This window comes from Cyprinodon variegatus, unplaced genomic scaffold, assembly GCF_000732505.1.
Source record: "Cyprinodon variegatus isolate N-32 unplaced genomic scaffold, C_variegatus-1.0 Scaffold69, whole genome shotgun sequence".
Lineage (NCBI taxonomy): Eukaryota > Metazoa > Chordata > Actinopteri > Cyprinodontiformes > Cyprinodontidae > Cyprinodon > Cyprinodon variegatus.
The window spans coordinates 782,569-806,111 of record NW_015150522.1 but is presented as its reverse complement, the minus strand read 5'-3'; the positions used below and the strand labels follow the sequence as shown (position 1 = coordinate 806,111).

At 34.7% G+C, this 23,543-nt stretch overlaps 3 protein-coding genes across 4 annotated transcripts; 1 reads left to right on the top strand and 2 right to left on the bottom strand.

The window, feature by feature from the left end:
- The first annotated feature begins 209 nt into the window (after positions 1–209).
- npb (neuropeptide B) lies at positions 210–2,097 on the top strand. The gene is made up of 2 exons (XM_015372167.1): positions 210–513; positions 1,731–2,097. The coding sequence occupies exons 1-2, from the start codon at positions 256–258 to the stop codon at positions 1,857–1,859; spliced, it is 387 nt and encodes a 128-aa protein (XP_015227653.1). The 5' UTR covers positions 210–255; the 3' UTR covers positions 1,860–2,097.
- A 1,763-nt stretch (positions 2,098–3,860) lies between these two features.
- On the bottom strand, positions 3,861–14,199 carry LOC107083170 (guanine nucleotide-binding protein G(o) subunit alpha-like). The gene is made up of 10 exons (XM_015372170.1): positions 14,161–14,199; positions 13,705–13,840; positions 13,221–13,312; positions 13,024–13,116; positions 11,949–12,109; positions 8,464–8,592; positions 6,817–6,946; positions 6,656–6,727; positions 4,599–4,686; positions 3,861–4,051 (listed from the first exon to the last, which is right to left on the bottom strand). Exons 1-10 carry the CDS (start codon positions 14,197–14,199, stop codon positions 3,861–3,863), a joined length of 1,131 nt encoding a protein of 376 aa, XP_015227656.1.
- A 1,789-nt stretch (positions 14,200–15,988) lies between these two features.
- Positions 15,989–21,547, bottom strand: LOC107083150 (ethanolamine-phosphate cytidylyltransferase-like). 2 transcript variants are annotated; one of them, XM_015372148.1, is made up of 11 exons: positions 21,392–21,547; positions 21,250–21,316; positions 21,075–21,159; positions 20,936–20,977; positions 19,323–19,455; positions 18,324–18,406; positions 18,143–18,220; positions 17,983–18,048; positions 17,844–17,909; positions 17,669–17,757; positions 15,989–17,114 (listed from the first exon to the last, which is right to left on the bottom strand). In XM_015372148.1, exons 1-11 carry the CDS (start codon positions 21,495–21,497, stop codon positions 17,003–17,005), a joined length of 927 nt encoding a protein of 308 aa, XP_015227634.1. In that variant the 5' UTR covers positions 21,498–21,547; the 3' UTR covers positions 15,989–17,002. The 2 variants fall into 2 exon arrangements, with proteins under 2 accessions (XP_015227634.1, XP_015227635.1); XM_015372149.1 differs by having other exon boundaries at positions 21,273–21,316; positions 21,392–21,526.
- Positions 21,548–23,543: the final 1,996 nt, after the last annotated feature.

Genomic DNA, 23,543 nt, shown 5'->3' with positions numbered 1-23,543 from the left:
CAAAGGAAGAGCCCAAACAATTGTCAATAAACAGATATTCAACAATCCTTCATATTCCTAGTGAAATAAAAAAAAATAATACGTTTTCAATGTTGGTGTTATCTTTCTCTCTCTCTCTATTTTATGACGATAAGAGTCTATAACAGGGGCGATGATCTGGAGCCTATAAAAGGAGCCCAGACAGTGAGTGGTCTCAGAGAGAAGAACCAGCAGCCAAAGTGAAACAGGGAGCAGAATTAGACCCCTGCTCTCAACATGGAGATGACTTCTAAACTTCTGCTTCCAATCGTAGCGATTTCCCTGCTCATCACCTGCAGCCCGTCGGAGGCTTGGTACAAGCAGGTGACCGGACCGAACTACTACTCTGTGGGCAGGGCGTCCGGTTTGCTGTCCGGGATCCGGAGGTCATCATCGTTTGTGAGGAGAGAGGAAAGCCCATCAGAGAGCGCAGAGTCAGCAACCAGCAGCGTCTTATCTCACCTACTCTCTCATAACTCCGTTTTAAAGACCATGGTCAGTGTGAATTTGTGTACTTTGCCAACTTTTCAATGACAATTTATTTCTTTTTGTTTGAACCGATTGGCAGAAAACTCTCTTTTTTTCTTTATTTGTTTTTCTTAGCCTACTCCAAACGGGAGCTGTCCATTCAGCACCACTTCACCCGTTTCGGATGAACCATTAATAGCGGTTATCAGTCCCATAGAATGACCTCAGATTGCGCCTCCTCTACCTCCTAGTAGCTTTCTTAAGGCTTATAATATGCAGTTTATCTTTGATAACAGTCGCGTCTAAAATTCAAAAAATCTATTTATCTACTTTATACTTTACTTTTTTTCTACTTTATTTACATCCTACCATCTAAAAAAAAAAACAACAACACAGTTTTTAAGCTTTACTTCAAGTGAATTCCACATGTTTCAGTCACAAATATTTAATGTGGAGTTTAAAAAACAAACTAAGTTGACAGGATAAGTGATTTATTTCTGGAGGGGTTGATTTGAGCGAAATGTTGATCAAACTTTGTTTTCTTTCTTTTTTTTTTTTTTTTTTACAGTTGATGAACAACTAAAAATATGTTCAGATTACACATGAATATATTATTTAGTTCTGCGGGCAAAAAAATGAATTACCTTAGGTTTAGGATTAGGATTCATTCAGTGATAACCTACTGAGCCTATTGGTAGGGAGGAAGACACAATCTGAAGGCATTCTATGGGACTGATAACCGCTAATAACAGCTTTTTGATGAGATGATAAAATCTGATGCGGCTTAACGATTGCTTTTATAAATACATTTCATCACATTGATATTGTTCAACATTCGACTAAATATAAAACTAATATTCACAACTTTTTACCTTTATTTCTACAAAATGCCATCAAAAATACAGAGAAAATTTTACTTTTTCCAAAGTTTAGATTTTAGTTATAAAGCCTTGCAAGAAAAATCCATATACTGCACCGTGTTTTGATTGTGTATTACTTATAATATATGAACATCTAACATTTAGAAGAGACAGGTTGTTTACAGGAAATATTTTTTTTTTCATTTTCTAAAGTATGAATTTACACTATGTCGCAGATTAAAGATAATTGGCTGCTATAAAAGCGTTAGAAACTCTATGGTCTCTTAAACAACTGAAACAAAGAAGGCAACTCATAGTTTTAGATAGAATTTAAAAGCAGATTTTCGACTGATCTAATTGTCTGTCTTAATTCTCTCCAAACAGCCTCTTTGTATTAAAGACATTACCCCAAACCTACAGAGCTGTGAACTCTTCGAGGAAATCAAGGGATCCTTGAAGTGCAAAGCAGATGTTTTCCTCTCCCTGGACTCCTCAGACTGTGACGGAGACTGATCCCTGTCCTTGGATCATGAAGCCATCTTCTTAAAAGGACAGTTTTAAAGGATGCCCATGTTTATTGTGACAATGATTTTGTTGGGAAACATTTGTATTTCATGTACCTTTTTGTTATTTTTTTTTTTATGATGAAATGTATATTATTGTTTAATGTGTTAATGTTTCTATTTGGTCTTAGTTTTCATTAATAAATGGATAATTATGTGGATTGGGTTGAAAATATCACAAGCAAAAATATAGCTGTCCTATAATTCTTCATATTTCATCACTTTGGCAATAACAGCGTGGGTAAAGTTTGAATAGCCCTTAAGTTTACAATCCCACACAGGAAGATGAAGCCCCAGCCACTGGTCTCTTTTAATGTGGAAAAAAGTTAAAAGAGGTGGCTATATCGTTATGTTTATGTGAATGTTTAAACAAACATATTGGGAAGTATTACCTTACTTCACACCATAAACAGGAAAAGAACTACGTTTCCGGTCAAAATAACTAAGAATTAAGGAGGAAGTCAAAATTTTCTCGATGTAAATTGTTCTTTCAAGGCTTACATACTCAAAATAAACCCAGCTGGTAGAAGCCTCACCATAACATATTGTTGGGCAATCTTCCATTCATCCGAAGTAGACATAAATCAAGATGCAGTTTCTTTAAAAAAAAGAAGTTTAATCCCTTTGAATTTTGTCACATTTAGTCACTTTACATTTTCAGTATAGTCTTTTGAAATTAGAAATAACAGTATATAGGTGTGTTTCTTAGTTTGAGATTGACATGTTTGCCCACTCTTCTTTGAAAAATAACTCAAGAATAAATTAATGACAACTAAATAACTATCACACATACACTAATTCCAAGCTTGTGCCTGTGACATTATGCTCCTCAGCAGGAACCTCTGGACAATCTGAAGTCTTTTAAAGCCTTTTAAGAGGTTTTTCTCAGGGAATACCCAGAATCAAGCTCAATCCATGTCCACATTAGCTGTAATTAGCTCCCTCAGCCACTACTTAAGAAAGGTATCCCCATAGCATGATGCTGCATGATGCCATTTTACTTTGCACTGAAAATTCTAAATTAAACTTCAATTAGATTCATTATTTTGACAAAAAAAAAAAACATTTGCTCTACATTTATATATATATATATATATATATATATATATATATATATATATATATCAAAAGAAAGTTTGCTCAAGAAAACAGTCTATTAATTCAAAGTTGAACAGAAATGGCTCTTTCTGAGGAAAAAATATAATTCTGGCAACATTTCCTGACATTTTTTCTTCGGCACCCTTCAAACTAGACTTTACATAGCTTTCCTGTTGCATCTCATCTATAAAGGGCAGATGAGTGAACCTGATAAGCTGACCCGTTTGCTGTGTTCCTTGGTTTTTAAGATGCACATAAATTGACAATTTGAAAATTGACTGCTGAATGCATTAGGTCTTCTCAGATAATATCTTAGAATATGTCAGAAATAAATAAAAATGTATAGCAAATTAGAAATATCTGCTGAAAAATAAATTAAACTAGCTTTACATGTGGCCATTTTAGCTTCACTGTTAACTTCTGACACTGTGGATTTTTGTTTTCCACATAAATCCATCATTGTCTCCATCCACTGCTCAGGTATGCACTCCACCTTTTTTTTCCCCCTATAAGAACAACTTCCCATGAAAGCAGGGCCTACAAACCAACCTGAATTGGTGCAGGACAGGATATGGAAATGAAATGACAAAATAAATGTTAGTCCCTATAAATCTTACTTATAGTAGCTGGAATGCTTTAGTATCAAGAAGTGTTCTTTTTTTTTTTTTTTTTTTCCTGGCAGGTCTGTACAGCGATAAAGAAAACGCTATTAGATGAGAAGGACTTAAATAGTTTTATTAAAGAAACAATACAGTTTAAAAGTACTGTCAGATAAATAATTTTAAAATGTGCTAAAACACCAAAATAAAATCTTACATAAAAATCATAGTAATCATCATGACACACTGTAGACCTACAACATCTGGACAGATGCTAGGTTCTCTTTGATGATCTGATCAATAACCATGTGGAAAACAGCCTCCATGCTTTCAGTATCTGTGGCTGTGGTGAAGTGGTGGTACACAGGCCGGCTGGAGTCCATGTTGCAGGCTGAAAACATGGCAGCGATATGGTGAGCTGCAGCATCCACGTCACAGTCTGCTCCTGGACAGACAGAGAAAAGGTTTGTCTCCTCAGTTTATTTGCTTTATAAAATATAGATATATATAGAAAAATGCATCTGTTGTCTTTTTTTTTAATCAAAATCTAAATTTACAAAACATGATGCTGACACACAGAACCTCTTAAAATGAGACTTGAATAATGCATCAACATGACCCGCTCCAGGTGAATAATATGAGCAATGTATTTCAATCGGTATGCGCAAGGATTTCTGTTTACAAAACCAACAGAGGTGATTTAGCAAGAATCAAAAGGGCTGGATTTCTAAAAAAAAAGAATTTTCCGGTGTTAGAACATTCATCTCTCTCAGTGCTCATGCCATACCTTTCATTGTTTAGTAACCAGTACGGCAACCACAGTGCTGTGAAGAGACTATTTTCTGTGTGATCTAACGTGTTTTTTAAATGCATAGCTCATTTTATAAAAGCAAGCTAATTCATTACTAGTGAATCAGATAGGATGGTTAAACTATCTTTAGGCTGAAATATTTAACAGAGGGAAATTATTTTATTGGTTTTCTTTAGTGTACCTTCATAGCTTGAAAGGTAAACTCTCAAGTGTCTCCCAGAGTGCAGGATCTTCTCCCGGAAAAGGTCAGTTTTGTTGAGGAACAAAATCTGCAAGATATTTGCATGGAGATAAATGAGCACAAAAGATATGTTTGAGGCAAACACGTGGATAATTAAAGTCTTCATTTTAAATGACACCCTTTAAATAAATAAATGAAAAAAAGTTTAATAGGAAAGGGTTGAGATCAAAATGCAAATCAAATGTTTAATGGTCTTTGTTTTTATTTGACTGTTTGGCTTGTTAGCAACCAGAGTCACATTTTAAAAACACGACTCACAGAGAGATGGATGAGTATCAAGTGTCTGTGGTCACATTTCATAAAGTGAGTGAGAATGAAATGACCAGTAAAATATAATCTCTTTGCTGTGTGGTCTTTAAGGCTATTTACTGTAATCTCTCTACCTCAAAAGACATGTGCAACAAGAGTGCTGTGGAGAGACTATACAGTAAAAGTATGGGGAACTGTTCGATCCAACTGGACTTCAGGACTAAAATGGTTGTAAATAGGGGAGGTGTATCAGTACTTGCCCAAAAAAAGTAATATGTTTTGCCTGTTTTATAATTTGGCTGACTAATTTGATAGACATTACATAGATGTAAATCACTATTCATTAATGCAGTGACATTAACAGCACCTTTGCCAAAGGACTACAAATTACATGCTGAAAATAACCATTTCATACTTCATTTTAAACTGCTGAGTATCATCTTTTTTAATAATTAACATTTTATGATTAAAGAAGCAAGTAATCCTAAAAAACGTCTAAAATCTTCTCTATTCTATAGTAGTGTTTATATATATATATCCTAACTTTCCTGTATAATCTGTATATAGTTTTCCTATTTATTTTATAGCCTCTTACAATTACTCTCTGTTTATATATGCCATCTATACTCAATACATACATAGTCTATGTGCACATGTAAATAAATATCTATATCCTATATAGCACTTCTGGATAGATGCAAACTACGGTACATTTCGTGGCTTTGTACTTGTGACAGTGTAGTGACAATAAAGTTGAATTCTATTCTATTTATATTTTTGTTTAAATTATTGGGGGGTTTTTTTTTCCAAAAACATGTGGTAAATAGCAAATCATCTTTACATTCAGTCAGTTTTTTTCTTATGAAAAGTAAAAGATTAAAACCCCAAATTAGAACACAGTAACCAAGTTACAACAATTTCTGATCTTTAGATGATTATGATAGATAATAGAAAACGACTTTAATGTAATTCAGTTTTAAAGGCAAATCCAAAGCTGATGCTGGGTGCTGAATATTTCATGCAGAATTTTCGGGTTTTAACAAATCCGGAACAGAAAGGCCAGAACAGCAAAAGTATGATATGGAGATGAGGCAACGTGACAAGCACTAAAGAGGATTCAGTCCTTGTTTACCATTTCACTTCATGCCCAAAACACCCGAATGCTGTCTGCACACAGTAAAGTACAAGCATAAAGACTTGGTCTCCAGGTGGTGAAATTGGTCTTAGTTTATTGGTGATATAATAAGGTCTCCTCACTTTGCATATGTAGGACAACTACAGAGAACAGTTGGTGTGTGTGTGAATAACCATAATTCAACAGTACCCTTGAGAAGCCTTGTTTGACCATTAAATCCAATATAATTAAAGTTCCTGCTTAAATAGCACATAAAATATCAAGTAATCTCTAGCCACACTACAGTTCATTTAGCTCTAACCACCTCTTCTGACTTTTTCTCCACACCAAAAGAGACAAAAAGAACTGGGAACATAGCACTGAGAGGTAATTCATCCAATTATTCAGGCATTATTTAAGGGCTAAGAATCTTGCTTAGGTTGGCACTCTGGGATTCAAACTGGAGATCTACAAACCTCTCCATACCAGAAGTGGCCTAGCTCTAACCAGTATTTTGGCTCCCTCTGAATGCATTTTTGTTTTTTTATGGATTTTATTTCAGGGTATTAGAATGAAGAAGGTTTGTGACACAAATAAAAATAAACCTCTCAGATTGCTTATAAAGTAAACTTACCAGGGAGTTTTTCTGGAACACTTTGTTAGAGCATACTGATGAAAATAGTTCAAGACTTTCCTGAAGTCGATTCTATGAATAGAACATGAGAGCAGGTAGAAAAAAATAAAAAAATAAGATAAATACATCTGTTAATGAGCTTTAATAATTTATAAACCTACCATTGATGGATCCTCCAGCAGAGTCTGATCATAGGAAGTGAGGGCCACAACAAACAGCACAGCGTGGATAGAATCAAAGCAACTCAGCCACTTCCTCCTCTCACTCCGCTGGCCTCCAACATCATACAGTCTGTCAACATGCAACAAATAAACTCAATTTTAATTGTTAGAAATTTAAAAGATACATCTAAGCCTCAGCGTTCAGTAAGTGACCCTCCAGGCATTAGCAGATCTTACGAAACTATTCTGTATGAAAACAAATGGACAATCAAAGTAGTTTTATTCCCAATCAAATTCACTATAGCAATAAAACAATATTCCAAACACTGAAGACAATTTGTTCAACAGAGTGGCTCCTGAGGGTCTCGGTGACACAGTTAATGAGTTTCAATTTGGACCAAAGAGTCTCCAGGTGCAAGATTGCCATCCGTATGTCACCTGCGACGAGGCATTTATCCTCTGAGTCAGTTTTATCAAGCTGCAGGAGGATAAGTGTTAACTGACAGCAGTGGTTAAAGCAGTAGAGACAGAGCAACCAGATCAAAATGTCCTGACGTTCAATTATATACTTTATCTGATTTAGTTTATTATATTTTAAATATGTAATCACGTTTAAATAACAAACAACAGGACAAAAAAAGAAAGTTGGTTATTAAACTTATATATTTAAAGTTGTTTAGTTAAAATTTTTAAATCAGATATGTTACAAAAAGGCGTTTTAAACCCTTTGTCAATCAAATAATATTGTGTTTTTTTTACTTTCTAGGTTCTGATTATTAAAGTATTTTCCCCAAATTAAACTTTTAATTTGGTACATAAGGTACGTTTGGGAATAAAAGATTTGGCTGTCTATTAAAGTAGCCAAAGGATGCCAGAAATCATTAAATCACTGAAATGCTCAAGAATTTTCATGAATAAAGGTTTGAGGCCATTATTATTTCCTCATTTAATTTCAGTGATCTGTCAGAAGCTTGTTCTTTTTTCTGCTGAAATCCCTTGATGGGTTGTTGGAGAGTCTTCATAAGTTAAACAAATCAGGAAGAAACAGCAGCAAGTTTTCATTGTTAATATGGATCACAATGTCTGTTATATTGACTCTTTGAGTGTGCCCCTTTAAGGCGGATCAGGGGCCCAACAGCTGACTGGCTGGTACCTACATTATTTGATTAGCACTTGTTGTTCTATACCAATTCATACAGCAATCAAAAGATTTTAGTTTGTTTTCTACATCTACAAGGTCATTTTTGGCTTTATAAAACAGTGCTACAACTACCAACAATGTTTTAGCATCTTCAATACAGAAATTATGATGAAATTTGTTGTAGATTTGTTTAAAGCTGCAATCACAACAACAGTTTCAGACGTTAAAAACCACCTTTCAACATTTCGATCACTTGTGCATTTATTATGTGAATTAAAGTCCTTGTTTTATTATGATTCTAATATACCCAGTTTCTAAGATTTCCCTAGAAATTAGTTTAAGGCTAATTTCAGAGTCACAATGGCTTGACTTACAGTCTTAAAAACTAGAGGAAATCCCCTCCCCCTCAAACAGAAGTTATGCATAAAATAGTAAATAAGCTATTTTTTCAGTCTCACACATTGAAGAATGCCAATATATTATAAGGATTCATTGTGACATCTTACCTAAAGATTGTTTCTTCAACTTGAAAGTGCGTCTCAATGATTCCACAGGTTCTCACTCTGACCCTCAGGACATCGGCTTCAGTGGGAATGTAGGCAGGGGAGATGATTCGACTTATATTTTCAAAAAAGCTGCAGATGATGAGGAGAACAAGAAGCTTTTTGCAAACAAAATGCACAACAAATTTTTTTATATATTTGCTTTAATTTTGTGTATTTTTACTAATTCGTAAACAATTTTAGCTCACAAACATACTTCTAAATATGTTTTTTGCAATATACGGTACATTTTAATAAAGTTTCCTTTAATGTAATCTGGTAGGAAATGAAAGTGCAGGAACAACTAAACTAAGGTCTCATCTCATGGAAGCATAAGTGAGAATAGAAATCTTCCTATGAAAGTGATTCACGGTGTCATGGGGTTCATGATGTGACTCAGTGTCATAAAGTTACCATTTGTGACAAGATGAACACATCTGCAAAGTTTTACTCCAAAGTAATCAATTTCTGTTTTAGACAAAAAGAGTATTTTTCCTTTTCTAAATGCAACAGTAAATCTTGTAGAGCATTTTATCAACTTAAAATTTCTGCTAATTTTTTATGATCTATTCCACAAACAAGAAAACAGCCCAGAATTTTATTAGCAGATTAACTGAGTTTCATTCTGTTCAGGTTTCCTTTGGATTGAAATTGACTCTGTATTCAACTGGCTTTTAATCTTAAGTTATGATTGCAGAGTGACTTTGATGTATAGGAAGTGAATTCAACATAAGTGGATATAGATTTTGAAATGCCCCGAAGATGACATTTGCTGTGAAAACTGCGTCATATAAACTAAATTGATTTTAAAGATTTGGAGAAAAGAGAAAAAATTTGAGCAACCTGATTTAAATGTTAGTATCCCTGTTAGCTTCAAAGGCTTATATCTTTAATTACACTGAGTAAGTGGTAAGCTTGCTTTGACACACCTAACAATCATAGATAATGCACTGTAAGGACAGATTTTCTTTCAGCAACATTAACCACTCACTTCAATCCAACGGTACCATCAGAGAAGTCATTTTACACATTTGGGTGCCTGGGGATGTCAAGTGTGTCACGACACAGTCTGATCCAACATTTCTGGAGGGAGGAATCAATGCCAGGTCCGGCAAGGTGAGATCACTGAAAGAGAGCTATGCCAGTCTCATATAATCCCCCAGCAACCGACTTTATCGAGTTCCAGTAATGAAGCTGTCACACCTCCGTCCTTTCTCCGTCTGACCACCTGGAGTAGATTTTATCTTGACTGATCGCCTCCCTGTTGCCTCAAAGATAAGAAGTCCAATTCTGCCCACTGAGTGCACATTTATTTAAAAAATAAATTTTTACCTTTAAGAAACAACTCCAGTTTTAACTATTTGTCCACTCCAACATCAATTTGTTATTATATATTGCTTTGCACGAGTTAAAATTAGAGGTTACTTTTCTTTCTTTAGATGATGATGCAGCACATAGAACTTATCATTATAATGAGTACAAACTAGCAAGGTAGGATTTAATAACATTGTGTGGGCCACTCTGCTTCTAATTTACTTAAAAGCGCATCGATGCATTAACAGAGGACAGAGAATGAAGAAAAACAATTGTTCTGATAAAACAGGGAAATAACTAAGTGTTTTGCAAGAGCAAGATCACAAAGCTCAAGTTGAACCTTTATGGAAAGAGAGAAACTCAAAGTAAAGTCATGCTGTCAAGTAAAGAGAAAATAGTTTTCTGGCCTTCTTTCAGTCAAAACTGAAAAGTGTGGGATTTAGTTTTATAAAGTTAAATTTTTAAATTAAAAATCCAATCCATTGTCTCGATATGGGAAGAATGTTTGAAGCAAACTTACCAAGATACAAAACCCCCTTTAAACTAAAAGGAGAAAGAGGTGAACCTCAAAGAAACTACCAACAACCCCTGTGAAATTTTGGAGGACCTGCAAAGCTCAGGTTTGTAAATCTATTGACAGTACAACTTGTACGAGTTTACCTAATATAAATCTCCCTTATAAAAAAAAAAAAAGATATATATTGTTGAAAGGCAGCAATTATAGGTCCTGTTTAAAGTTTGCCGAATAGCACATAGATCCTGAACCATGAACTTGATATCTATATGTGAAACACAGCATTGCCCGTGTCATGCTATGGGGGTCCTTTGCTGCCACAGCAACAAAGAAGCCTGTTGGAGTTTATGGGGCGGCAGATGGAGCTAAATACAGGGCAGTCATGTGAGAAAATCTTAAACAGAGAGCAAAACACTTAGAGCTGGGGCAGAGGTTAACCTCCCAGCAACACTAAGGTTACAGCCAGAGCTTGATTGGAATGGTTTAAATCAGAGGTCTCAAGCAGTGGTCCTCAATATCTACTGTCCTGCAGATTTTAGATGCTTCCCTGCTCCAAGTCAGCTATTTCAAACAACCGAGTTACACTTCAGCATGCCATCAACTCTGGAAGAAGGCCTTACAAGCCATAAATTTGTCTCTAGAGGACTTGAGGACCAGTGTTGAAGACCTCTGTCTCAAATGAATATTCATTTATATGCAAGAATGGACAAGTCAAAATTTGTGCCAAGACTTAAAATAGATTTTTGCTGACGCAAATGCTAATTTGTTTGTTTTTTACTTTGATCCATCTTAAAAGGTAAGTAAAAAGATCATTGAGGGTGGGTAGGTTAAAAAAAAAAAAAAAAGATTGCCCTGTTTTTGGGGGCAACAGTGGCGTTTGGGCGCAGGAGTTTATCCTGCAACCGAAGGGTTGTCGATTCAAGACATTTTGGCTTTCAGTGTCATTGTGTCCTTGAACGAGACACTTCACCTGCATTGCCTATTGATGGTGGTCAGGACCTGGTGGCGCCAGTGTACGGCAGCGTCGCTTCTGTCAATGAGCCCCAGGGAAGCTGTGGTTACAATGTAATTTGCTACCATCAGTGTGTGAGTGAATGGGTGAACGACTGAATGTAGTGTAAAGTACTTTGGTCAAGTCTGCTCACTTGAAAAAAAAAGTGTTATATAAGAACAGAACTTGTGCTGAAACTTCAAATAAATAATCTTAATAGGATGCAATGCAGTATTTACAGGAAAATAATTAAATCTTCACATTTAAGCTTTACCTTTAAAACCAAGATTAACATATATGATGCTATTTGGCTTCTCATTAAACATGAAAACTCTCTTTAATCAGGTTTGTTTTATCTGCTCCACCTGCATTCCCCTCTATGTGGATATCTGCAAATAGATCTTTTCTTAATTTGATGTGTTTCCAGTTAAGCCTCCTGTTCCACAAATGTCACAGAAATCATTTCCTGAGGGGAGTTATTCTCAGCGCTGCTTTTACCATTTGCTTTTAATTGACAATGTGACTACACACTTCTTACTGGGCAATTTCCCTTGACATTTCCACTGTTGGTCATAAGAGGGAAAGGGAAGGCGTGGTGCAAGGTAAATCACCTGAGATTGATGTACTTACTAGAGGGCAGAGTCGTTCAGTTCGTACTCGTATCCTCTGGCTGCAGCAGCCCTCACCCCTGGGTCGGACCAAAGAGCACAGAAGGCTTGGGCGACAAAAGGGAGCAGCTCCTGGTCGTCTCCCAAACACTGGCTGCAGGACAAAATGGAGCGAGCCTGGATCTGATTTAAAAAAGGGAGATAATCCAATTAAATGAGGAAAATAACAATGCCAGGCTACATAGTGAGTGAAGTTTAGTACATTTTTTTTTATCTTAACATTAACATTTATTGTAGCAACCATCAAATTGCCTCCAATTGTGATTGCTTCTAGGTGCAGGAAATCCAGGCCCTAACATGGTCAAAAGGCCAGACTGGGAGATAAGTTTGTGAACGCTTTCATTTATTATGCACACAATGAATACTGAATGCAATCCAAATTCCTGGGTGGCGGTCTATGGCAGCACGCAAAGAAAGTGGTAATATTGATCAAAATGTGGATATAATGAAGCAAACCAGTATAAAACAGAGAGTGGTAAAAAACTATGTGACCTCCCCACAAGAATATGCGTCAGAGAGATAATTCATATCCAAACCAAACACCTCTACCAAACCAAAATATCCAAACTATGCCCGAACACAGAAACTAACTAACCAACCAACTGTCTGAGAAACCCTGGGGGGAAAAAAATCAATGTTTGCAACAAATCACAAGTTTTGAACCTCATTAATCATCAAGATCAACTTGAGAAAAATTGTATTATTTATTCTGTGTGGATACAAAATATTTCCCACCAAAATCTGATCCAGATTTCTGTTTGGCACAGATGAATGATGAATACTTTTATGTTTTGCTAAAAGCCAGAACACAACTTAGGCTAATGTAGCAAAATGGCAATTCCACTTTAGTGCATCAAGTGTAAAAAAAAATTATCTATATTCATTTGATTCAAATATGCCACAGAAAAATTTTAATCCAAACACTGATAAGAACTTGATTCTAATTCTTATAGAGGCAGAGAGGGACACCTAGTGTAATAAATAGGAGGTGCATCAAAGCAGAGCATTAAAGAAGCACTGAGATTTCTGTGCCTTACCTTGTTCTTCTTGTATGCAAGGTTTATCCTCAGCTTGCCCATTCCATGCAGAACAATCTTCATGGAGGTGAGAAGGTTATCCAGCACTGCAGGCTTTGAAAACATTTATTCATTGCATTTCTATTTAATTGTAATTTGCTGCTAAAGAATCAGTATAGAGTTGTCAGGTTGGATACCGTTCTATGAGTGTTTGGTACCTTGAAACTGAGAAGTTCCTGTGTGGAGAAGCCGCTGCTCTGTATTATCTTGATTTGTTTGATTATTGTGCTCTTTCCACTTTCTGCAACTCCTGCCATACAAAACAAATGGATTTTTTAGGATCAATAAAGCAAGTTTACTAAACATCCACTTGGGTGGGGTCGACCTGGTGGAACCTTTTTAAATGATGACCTTCCAGCTGATATCATCTCAGGTTTTACTGTACTTGCACATTTAAAATGATGCTCAAACTGTTGCTTTTTGTAATTTATTTATTTTAAAAATGTGTTAGTATTGTAAACTTGTAAGTATGTATTCAGCAACAATAAATGTACCTTATAATAGCTACATTCTCAGTCCTAGCTGCAATTAAATCTTTTTTAATTAAATTTGAGGGGGGTTGTCCTTAAAGAGCACGTTTTTGACAAATGTTGAAATGCTGAAAATTGTGAATGACCACTAAAGGATTTAAGATTTACACACCAAGCATTAGGATTTTGATGACATCACTTTCCACCCTGGCATGTTCACAAAGGTCCTGTTCAATGACGGAGTTCTTCATTTTGGCTTTTTTACTCTCCTCTGAGACATCCTGTTGGAGGCATATTCCAAGGCAGATCTAAGGAAACAGGAAAATGTCTGCATCTAAATCCAAGTCATGTTTAAGTACCAGAAAACAAGAAGATCTTTTTTCCAAATCTTGCCAAACAAAAGGAACTGTCTCCATTGAAATGTTGGATGTCAGGAAGGCATCAGTGCTTAGGTTAGTAGAAAAATATAAATGTGATGTATTTTAAAACAAATTTTGGAAAAAAAAATCCCCAGATCAGTCCACCAGTGGTTCAAAACTAGGGAAGTGTTTTGGAAAGCAAAAATCATTTTTCAACTAAATTCCAGGAAGAAAAAAAGGAAATTGATCAAACATATTTTGATACATACCTTTAGAGGCAGAGGGAGAATTTTCAAACAACAAAACATCCCTCTATTTTCCTTTTTTTTCCCAGCAGAGTTTTGTTGTTCTATTAGTCAAGCAAGCAAAAAAAGGAGGCTGTAATTTGCTTAATTAGACACATGCTGGAACTGCAGTCTGTCAAAATAAAAGCACCTGCCACATAACTTCCTTCAAAATAAAACTACAATTTTAACCAGCTTGTTATGTAAATGTCAGAGTAGGATGTGCCCCTCAGCCATCAGCATCAACATTAGTACTTCAGTAGAAGTATTGATACTCATAGTCAAATCTTACTTAAAAGTAAAAGTTACTTGTTCAAACATCTACTCAAGTTAAAAGTATTAAAGTACTCCATTTTTAAAATACTGAAGTGTTCAAACGTACATGTACTTAAAAGTACTAAAGTGTTCAAAAGTAAAAATCAGATTTTCTAATATCAGTATATTTCTGTATAATTTTCAGAGTAATTTTAAAGAGCGATATAACTTTAATAAACCACCTCATGTATTCTTGCATAAAACCAACTGCTATAAATTCTGCACCACCTGTAAAGAACTTCAGCATAAAAAAGCCACAAGCTATTTTAAAAGCAATTTTATTTTAAAAGCTATTTATTATTTAAAAGCGAACCAAATAAAAAAACAAAACAGGAGTGTCTTGATTCTTCTCACACTTTCGCTAGGATAGAGGTTTAAGGTTGAACCTATTACCACAAAGAAACCTAAACTCTATAGCTCTATGAGTTATTGGAACTCATACTACTGAATAACCTTGTCACATGGGAACAACTAACTCATTATTAAAATTATAAATTACAAATAATATCTGCCCTGAGTTTATGACATTTGTGTAACTTCATGCAGATCTCTAAAATAGTGGTATCTAAAAAGAAAAACAGCAACAGTGGATTAAAAAGCTAAGCTGCGCCAAAAGTGACAAGTATCTAGCATTTACAGTATCTATGTAGTGGAATAGAAAGTACAATATTTGACTTTGAAAGTCTCCCCAGAAAATGACTTAAGTAAAGATACTCTAAACAAGTACTTAAGTTCAGTAATCAAGTAAATGTTTGTTACTTTCCACCACTGGCCATCAGTATTTAGCAGAATGGTGAATATGGAGAATTTCACCTTGTGACCTTTAACCAGTTATTATCACAATTGCAAATGTGGACCATGTATTTTTATGCAGCATCTTTAGTCATTACTTTGTAATCTTATGAAGAAAATACTATTTTGTCCTTATTACTGCGCAAAATAATACAACCTCAGTCAAACCGGATGAGAATGGACAAGGCAAAAAGTTTCAGTCTGCCACTTTAAATTACATTACTAATATTTGATCTTAGCAGTCTTTCTACCTCCTCAGAGTTACCGTAGCTCAGTTAACTACTCTCTGCTCAATCTTCTCCTTACTCTACTTATCATCTTCGCTGGACAATGTTGTTTGGAGAGGTTTCCAGTTGTGCCAAAGTCTTTTCCTTTTTGAATGATGTATATAGAACAGTAATTTATATGATTATTGATTTTGTTTTTTAACTTAACTCTGTTTGTGTTTCAGGCCTTCACAGAAAACAGATTCTGTTATTAAGTAGGTGACTTCTGAAACTAGTTGGAAAAAGTATTTTTAAACCAAATTAATTCGCATTTTTAAACCATGCTTAGAAAAATCCTAATTATTTTCATATACTAATCAAAAATACATTATATATAATTCATAATATATATAATAATAACTTAATGAAATAGACAAAAAGAGAAGAAAACTGTCTTTCAGAAAGTATTTTTTATCAGCAATAATATACTGTAAATCCAGTCGACTTCTTTATAAAGTATTTCCTTGGGAAGGAATCAATAACATACAGGTCATAGGCTACACTAACTTCATCTCATCTTGACATACGATGTATTATGCTTTTAAAACATTACATTACTATCTTTACAGTACAGCAGCTAATGGAATTGAGTACATATATGAGGCTACTACAAAAAAATATATATTATTTGATCTCATTTAATATCCATCGATGTTAGAATCCTTAGGATTTAGGAGAAGTAGGAAATCTAATTCATCACCATGGTAACACTAACATTAATCTCCACTCATGCAATGAAAACCAAAGTTAAAGCAGGCAGTTTTATCATTTCATAAATGTAGTAGTTAAGGTTTAAAAACTTGCACTCAAAAGGCAAGACCTTCAGGTCTTAACATTTCATTGTGATTAAAAAAAAGACAAACAGAACAGTTCAGATGATTTCTGAGCAGTCAGTGCAGAGTGGAGCACATTAGGTCCCAAAAGTTTAAGCGTATTAGCTGCACAGAAACACCGGGGCATGTGTCCCTCATTTTCTGCCAAGATTGTAAAACTCTCACACACTTTGACACAATATATACACACCTTCAACAGTTAGGGTTACCGTAGGACTATTGCTGTGCAAAAAGCAGCAACAGCTCAGTTGAGGTGACCAATCCATTTACTTTCTTGTTAGATAAATAAATCTTTGACCCACATCTCCAACCTGCACTCTTAATTCTTAAAACTAAAATAAACTTTTACATTTTTTTCCACTGTTAAAAGGCAAAAAAATATAAAATGTTAGAATATTAAAAGGCATATATTAGAATTTTAAATGTATGGATGCATTACATGTTTCTTGCTCTGGATTATTAAAACCTAATGGTCCCACAGCAGGTTTAATATCCTTTTACTGTAAATACTGCTGATATAATCTAGTGGTGCCATAACACTTATGACAAGTTTGCTATAGAGAAGTGTATATCGATCTAGCTTGTTAACGTTGGGGCGGAACCACAGATGGAGACGCATGTCTACATCAGAGCTTGGGGTCGTCCTTCAGTCTTCTCCTCTTGTCGCTTCATGGCCTGGATCACAGCGATCTCTTTGGCTTCTTTCTTTTTGTTCCTTGCTTCAAATAGTAGCCTGAAGGTAACAAAAACAAAAAAATAGAGGAGAAATAAAAATCTGCAAGGTTTTTTAATACAATTTTATTTTTATAACAAAAAAACTGTTAAAAGATGAAGATTTCAACTTAAAGTGATCCAGAATGAGAAAAGAAATTACTAAGGAAGATATCAATATAAGAATCAAGGGCTACAATTTATACAAGGCCAGTTCATTATTGTATTAGCTTAATTATGTAAAATTAGAAAATATTAGAAAATGAGAGAGTTTGGAAAAAGGATTTATTTATATCTGTTTATAGTACCTATTTCTGACACCATCACCTTTAACAAATAAACCTGTCCCAAGTCCTGCAAAATAGCTTTAAAAACAAACACTTTTTTACAGCTATTTTAAATTGAATAAATTGAATGATATTTCAGAGTTCTACAAAAGTTTTAAATCTGAGATTTTTTCTGTTAGATAAAGGCTTAAACAAAGTGAAATGTTTGCAATTTGCTTTTAAATCTTTCTACCATGCAATGTTTTTAAAGAAAAACAATCAACGCTACTTGCTAATAAAAATGCATCACCTGTTTTTGATTATCCTTTGCATGATGGCATCTGTAGTAAGAGTGTTTCCACTGTCCACAGTTCGCAGGATGCCTCTTCTTCTTGGCTCCTGAAAATAAAGCAAAAATGATGAGACAAAATATCCCAGATCATCGTTGCAAAGATAAGAAGTTTGGCAGGAGAATGAGGTCTTACAGCGTAAGGGTCAGAGCCATCCTTATCGGGGTAGATTTCTGTCTTACCGTGGCAAACAAGATCCACCTGAAGACACAAACACAAGGATTTACAGAAAAACTAACCTAAGAGTAAGAAATCTTGCCGTTTTTCTACTTGCCTTAAAATGATCCAGCAGGTCTTTTGTGACAGCAAAAGGGGCGCCAATCACCACCTCTGATACATACTGTAACACCATGTGAAATACACAAATTAATCAAAACAGAGTCAAAATAGACTGATAGATGGAATTGATATGAAAGGAGAGGAGAAAAACCTACTCTGCAAGCCAGTACGCTGAGCGTTCTCTCATGGACATTCATGATGGGGTAATTTTTCCCTTTATAACGATTTACCTCCTGAGACACAGGAATATCTGTCAGACAGGCCAGGTATCTTAAATACAATATTATTATACATTTTCGGTTATATTAGAAAAAAAAAATGGTTAAAAAGCTTCACCTGATCAAAGTGTAACCCCACTATGATGTATGGCTTTTCAGCAAGCTTATGGACCACTTCCAGGAAATCAACATGGCCGATGTCTGACAGAACCATCATTAAGGAAAACAATGGTTTTCATAAAAAACAGCAAATGACTTTATTTTAAAACTGTAATAACATACTGTTAGTTGACATAGTGCTTGTATGTAACACTATAATAAGAAGAAATGTCTGCAAAGCACAAAAACAATAACAAATCTGACAAAAAAAAGATGTTTAAGCCAACATTTCCAATAAATGCTATCTTAATATGACAGCAAAACATTTCTCATTCATTGCTGATTTTCCTGAAATGGCTGTAGCTGTACATTCCAAAATGTTATTTTGCTCAAAACAGTATTAACAAGTGTGTATGTGTTTTTTTGGTTTATATCCTCTTTACATTATCCATGCTGCCACATAATCAGATGTCTAATCTTTTTCTGTGTTCTGGCTTTTTTCTGAATTTATTTTACTTTGTGTCTTTTTTAATAATCTTCCTAATACTAATTCCATACTGCACTGCCAGCATATAATATGTGTTTTAGAGACTACAGTCATTCAGCATGAACATATCAGTCATGCTTGAAAGTTTACATACCCTTCCATTAGAGAAAAAGATTAAATCACAGTAGTAAGTCAAATAACGCAAAACTGAAAAAATGTAAATTAATAAAAAAAATTCGAAATTGTAATTAAGTAAAATAAAATTTTCTTTTTGTTAAAAAAATAATTCTAACAAACGACAAAAAAGACACATGAAAGCACCTTACTCATGAACAGTGAACCACCATACCTGTCAACAGGTAAGACACCTGATTTCAGCAATAGCCTGAGTGTTGCTCCAAAAAGTATATATATATATATATATATATATATATATATATATATATATATATATATATATATATATATATATATATATCATCACTAATGTGGTGTGCATAGAACTAAATTTCTTAATTTAGAAAAAGATACGAAAGAGGTCAAAGGCTCCTGCGACGTAGATGATTGTGTCTCCGGGTTGAGGCTCCTGGCCTGAGGCAAACTGAATTATCTTCTGAGAAGTCTGCAGGAACTGAGACACTCCTGTCCATGGGCTGTGGCCCTTCTGCAGATGTCACCAAACAACCATGCAAATGAGCATTATGGAGGAAAATTAAAACAGGTTATATCTGCAAGTTTATAAGTGTTCAGTTATATTTAATAAATTAGAACAAGGAACTCCCATGAGGCTCTTTTGTGATTAAAGGTACATTTTAAACTATCTTCTGAGCAAATAGTAAACATGCTTTCCATTAACTCCATTAAATAAGTTGATATTTTGACTGGTTGGATATAATACTCTCATCTCAAATGTCACTGTTTCATTAAATACAGAGTTGAAAACGTCAATCCGTGTGTAATGTATTTAGGAGTGGCGGCCTAGTGGTTAGGGCATTCCACTTGGAATCCAGAGGTTCTGAGTTCAGGCCCCACTCCCACAGACTGCCACTCTGGGTCTCTGAGCAAAGACCCTTAACACCCCACTGCTCCCTGGGCGCCACACAATGGCAGCCCACTGCTCCTCAAGGGGATAGTTTAAATGCAGAAAGTTCATTTTTATTGCTCTGTACTTGTGACAGTTTAATGACAATAAAAAAGCTGGAAAATTAATCCCTAGTAAATAATTTTTCCCATTTAAGAAATTGAGTTGTACTAAGTACAAAATATTTAACTATTTACTGTTCAACTATATAAATTTGAGAAGAAACCTGGTAGACTAATCTAAAGTTTAGTCTGTTTTAGGTCATTTAGATTTATTAAAATCTAATCTTTCTTTGTATTGGTTATTTTTGCTAAATTCTACAATAACAACAGAAAGATCCTTCTTTATTGTCTTCAAAGTCAGATCACTATGACTTTAATTCACAGGCGGGTAGAACTAGGTGGCCTTAAAAGCTGAAAGCAGTTCTATTAGCAGGAATGGACCAAAATTTAATTGAGATATTTCTAGAAGATTCTGAAAGGATACAAGGAGGATTTGATGTAAGGAATACATTTTAAAACTATCAAATCTAGAAAAATGGCAGGGTAATACAAGTTTTAATATTAAGTTATGGAAATTCTCTTAAAAAAAAAAAAAAATTTCTTTATGACATTAAGCAAATATTTCAGAGGGAGCCTAATTCATTTTTAACACTTATAAAAACTGCTCCTTGCTAGTATATTATTTATTTCCATATATAATCACTGCCACCTAGTGGATAGAGCTGTAAAGCAGCCAGAAAGAACTGAGGGTCACAAAACCAACTCCAAACTGGGCAAAATCAAGAATGCATTTATTCAGCACTGGCCAAATAACCTGAATTAGTCTTCCAGTCGAAAGACCTTGATCTGTTTGTGGCTGCAAGCTTGTTTACTGTTAGTAACTCTGCTCATCAAAGAACAGAAGTGGTGTTCACTGTTTGCTGGCAAAGCTACTAAAATATGTTAAAAGGAATGTAAAACAAAGCATGTTCTTTAAACAGCTGACATTTGGCTCAAACAGTTTCTGCTCTATACTTGTTTAAGCTGAAGTAGAAAGTGAACAAGGCAGAAAATTACCGCACCTTTCCAAAGTTGTCTGTGTGCTTCTGGTAGTCTGAGCTGTCCTGGAAAAAAAAAAAAAGACAAGACAAAGGACATAAAATTAGGTTAAAATCATCAAATTTAGGTGAAAAAGTTAAACTGGGATTCAGGAGAACTCACAATATTGCTATGGTGTGCTTTGGTCATCAAAAGCATCCTGCCAACAAGGTCTGTAGTGGAAACTCCTTGCGTCCTTTTACACTCTCTGCAACAAAAGAAAATAACATGTAAGACAGTAAAACACACTAAAAAGCCCATCCTGACACTATATTTCCTTTGTGTTTTGCAGGCTAACCTATAGCGCCCTGACTTCTTCACCTCTTCGTAGGTGTCCTTCCCATCCACAGTAAGAGTTATATCATCTGAAACGACGGGATAAAGTCAGGTCTAAATCACCACTACTCATCGTTTGTCCGTTTAAGCCAGGTGTTTAGTACCTCCATGCACACAGAAGTTACAGCTGTACTTGTCGAGGGTCCCGAGGGTTGTGACGTATGGGGCTCCTTCCACCACTTCGTCCACCCACTTTATGGCTCGCACCATCTTGTATCTTTCTTCCTGAGTAAAGACTGGCGGACCTTTGTGCTTTGAAATCTCACCTTTAAGCAATAAAGTTAGATAAGTGAAAAAATTTAAACCACCAGCAAAAAGATCTTGATTAATGAACATAGAAAGAAAAATCCCAGTTTAAAATGCATCACTTCAGTATTATCTAGTGAATTAGATTGTTATTGAAAAGTATTTCACTAAAACCACTTATACAGGAAAACACATTAGACATCACAGATTGATGTCAGTTGATTAATATTTTTTTATATCATCTTCTGTTCAGTCTATACAACTTTAACTAATTTAGGATAAGAATATTATCTCAGACAAATAAATATAACATTTTATATACAAAAATTGCACCCAAATAAAGTTTATTATTTCTAAAAGGGACTTTTAATCTGAGAAAGGAGCAAATCTGGAACACATTTACAGTATAATTGTAAATTGCACTTTGCCTACTGTAGGCATACATAGGATTCCTGCAGTGAGATGAGTTAAACCACCACAGTTTTACAGTATATGCTTACAATTTCAAATATCGCATAGTTATTTGCATTTTCACATATTTAAAAAAAAAAGATGATTACTTAATTGAAAACAGAAGAGCAACAATTATTTCTACTGCTACTAAAGATACAGTACAGTATTTCATTTATTAGATAATATAGCAAAGTGATCCAGAGAGTGAAATTATAACACAAATTCAATAAATTGTTCATTGGGGGGGGGGGTAATTTAGCCATAACATGATGGTCATTAATGAATTTTGGATCTGCATAAAATTGAGCTACTACTGATGTGTCCAGTATCTAGAGGAACCTAATAAAAAAAAAAATCTGTACTGGTGTTATCTTGCACATTTGTTTATTTCAAGAAAACAGCACCAAATTGTACTCTGTATTTATCCCTCATTTGTTCTCATTTGAGGACAGAAACCTGTTGAGTGAGAGAAACTCTTCTACATGAGCAGCCAAACCAGTTGCCAAAAACACATTAAACACATGCACTAATGAACTCCCACAGAGGAACACAGACTTCATGCTTTAGCGGCAATTAGCTTCATATGAATTTAAGTATCTGTTGCATTTGTTTAAGCCTTACTGTCTGTGTGCACTCCAACGATGAGGTAATCTCCCATAGCTTTGGCTTGTCGCAGCTGGTTTGAGTGGCCGTAATGCACCATGTCGTAGCTATACAGGTGAACAGTTTAAAAACAAAGTTACATATATATGATCTTACATTAGGATTTTTATTAAAATTGTAGGAGAAAATCAGAGAAACACCAGAGTCCCACTTATTTTTTATCTTTGAAGGCAAAACTGCAAGAACTTACACTTTTTTTCACTTTTTTTTTTCTAGCCAAAGAAAAGCTAAAATTTTGGTTTCTCAAAGAGACTCGCATAAGATTAATAGGAAAATTACTGCAGAACTCTTCCTACTCAAAATGATCGTCACTTACTGTATGGTATAAGAACTCTAAACTACTTGAACTCTACAGTATGTCAGGATATTTTTGCAAGAATACGGCATTAATGTGGTGTAGCAACTGCGTAATCAGTATGCAACTCTGTTTATTTGCTGAAATTGCAAACTAAGCCCAGGTAGGTTTACTTGTGGCATTCACATTGTTTCTTGTTTGGCACTGGCCTAAAAAGACTGGATACAGGTATTTTTGTTGCTTATACTTATCTTTCTGACCTTTTATTTTAGCCATCTTCTTCAACAAATACACGTTGTGCCTCATAAACAACTTGTAAGTCAGTAGTCTTCCCATGATTGTATAAAATATAACTTGATCCTGACATAACATTTCTGTATTAAAAAAAATGAAATATATTTTTTTAATTAGTCCTTTGTAAGAATTACATTATTTGTTTTGAGAAATTAATTCTAGCTCCATATTACCCTAAAACAATAACCATCACAAATAACTGAAAAGCATGCCAGTAGTTATGTTTATATAGATAGATAGATAGATAGATAGATAGATAGATAGATAGATAGATAGATAGATAGATAGATAGATAGATAGATAGA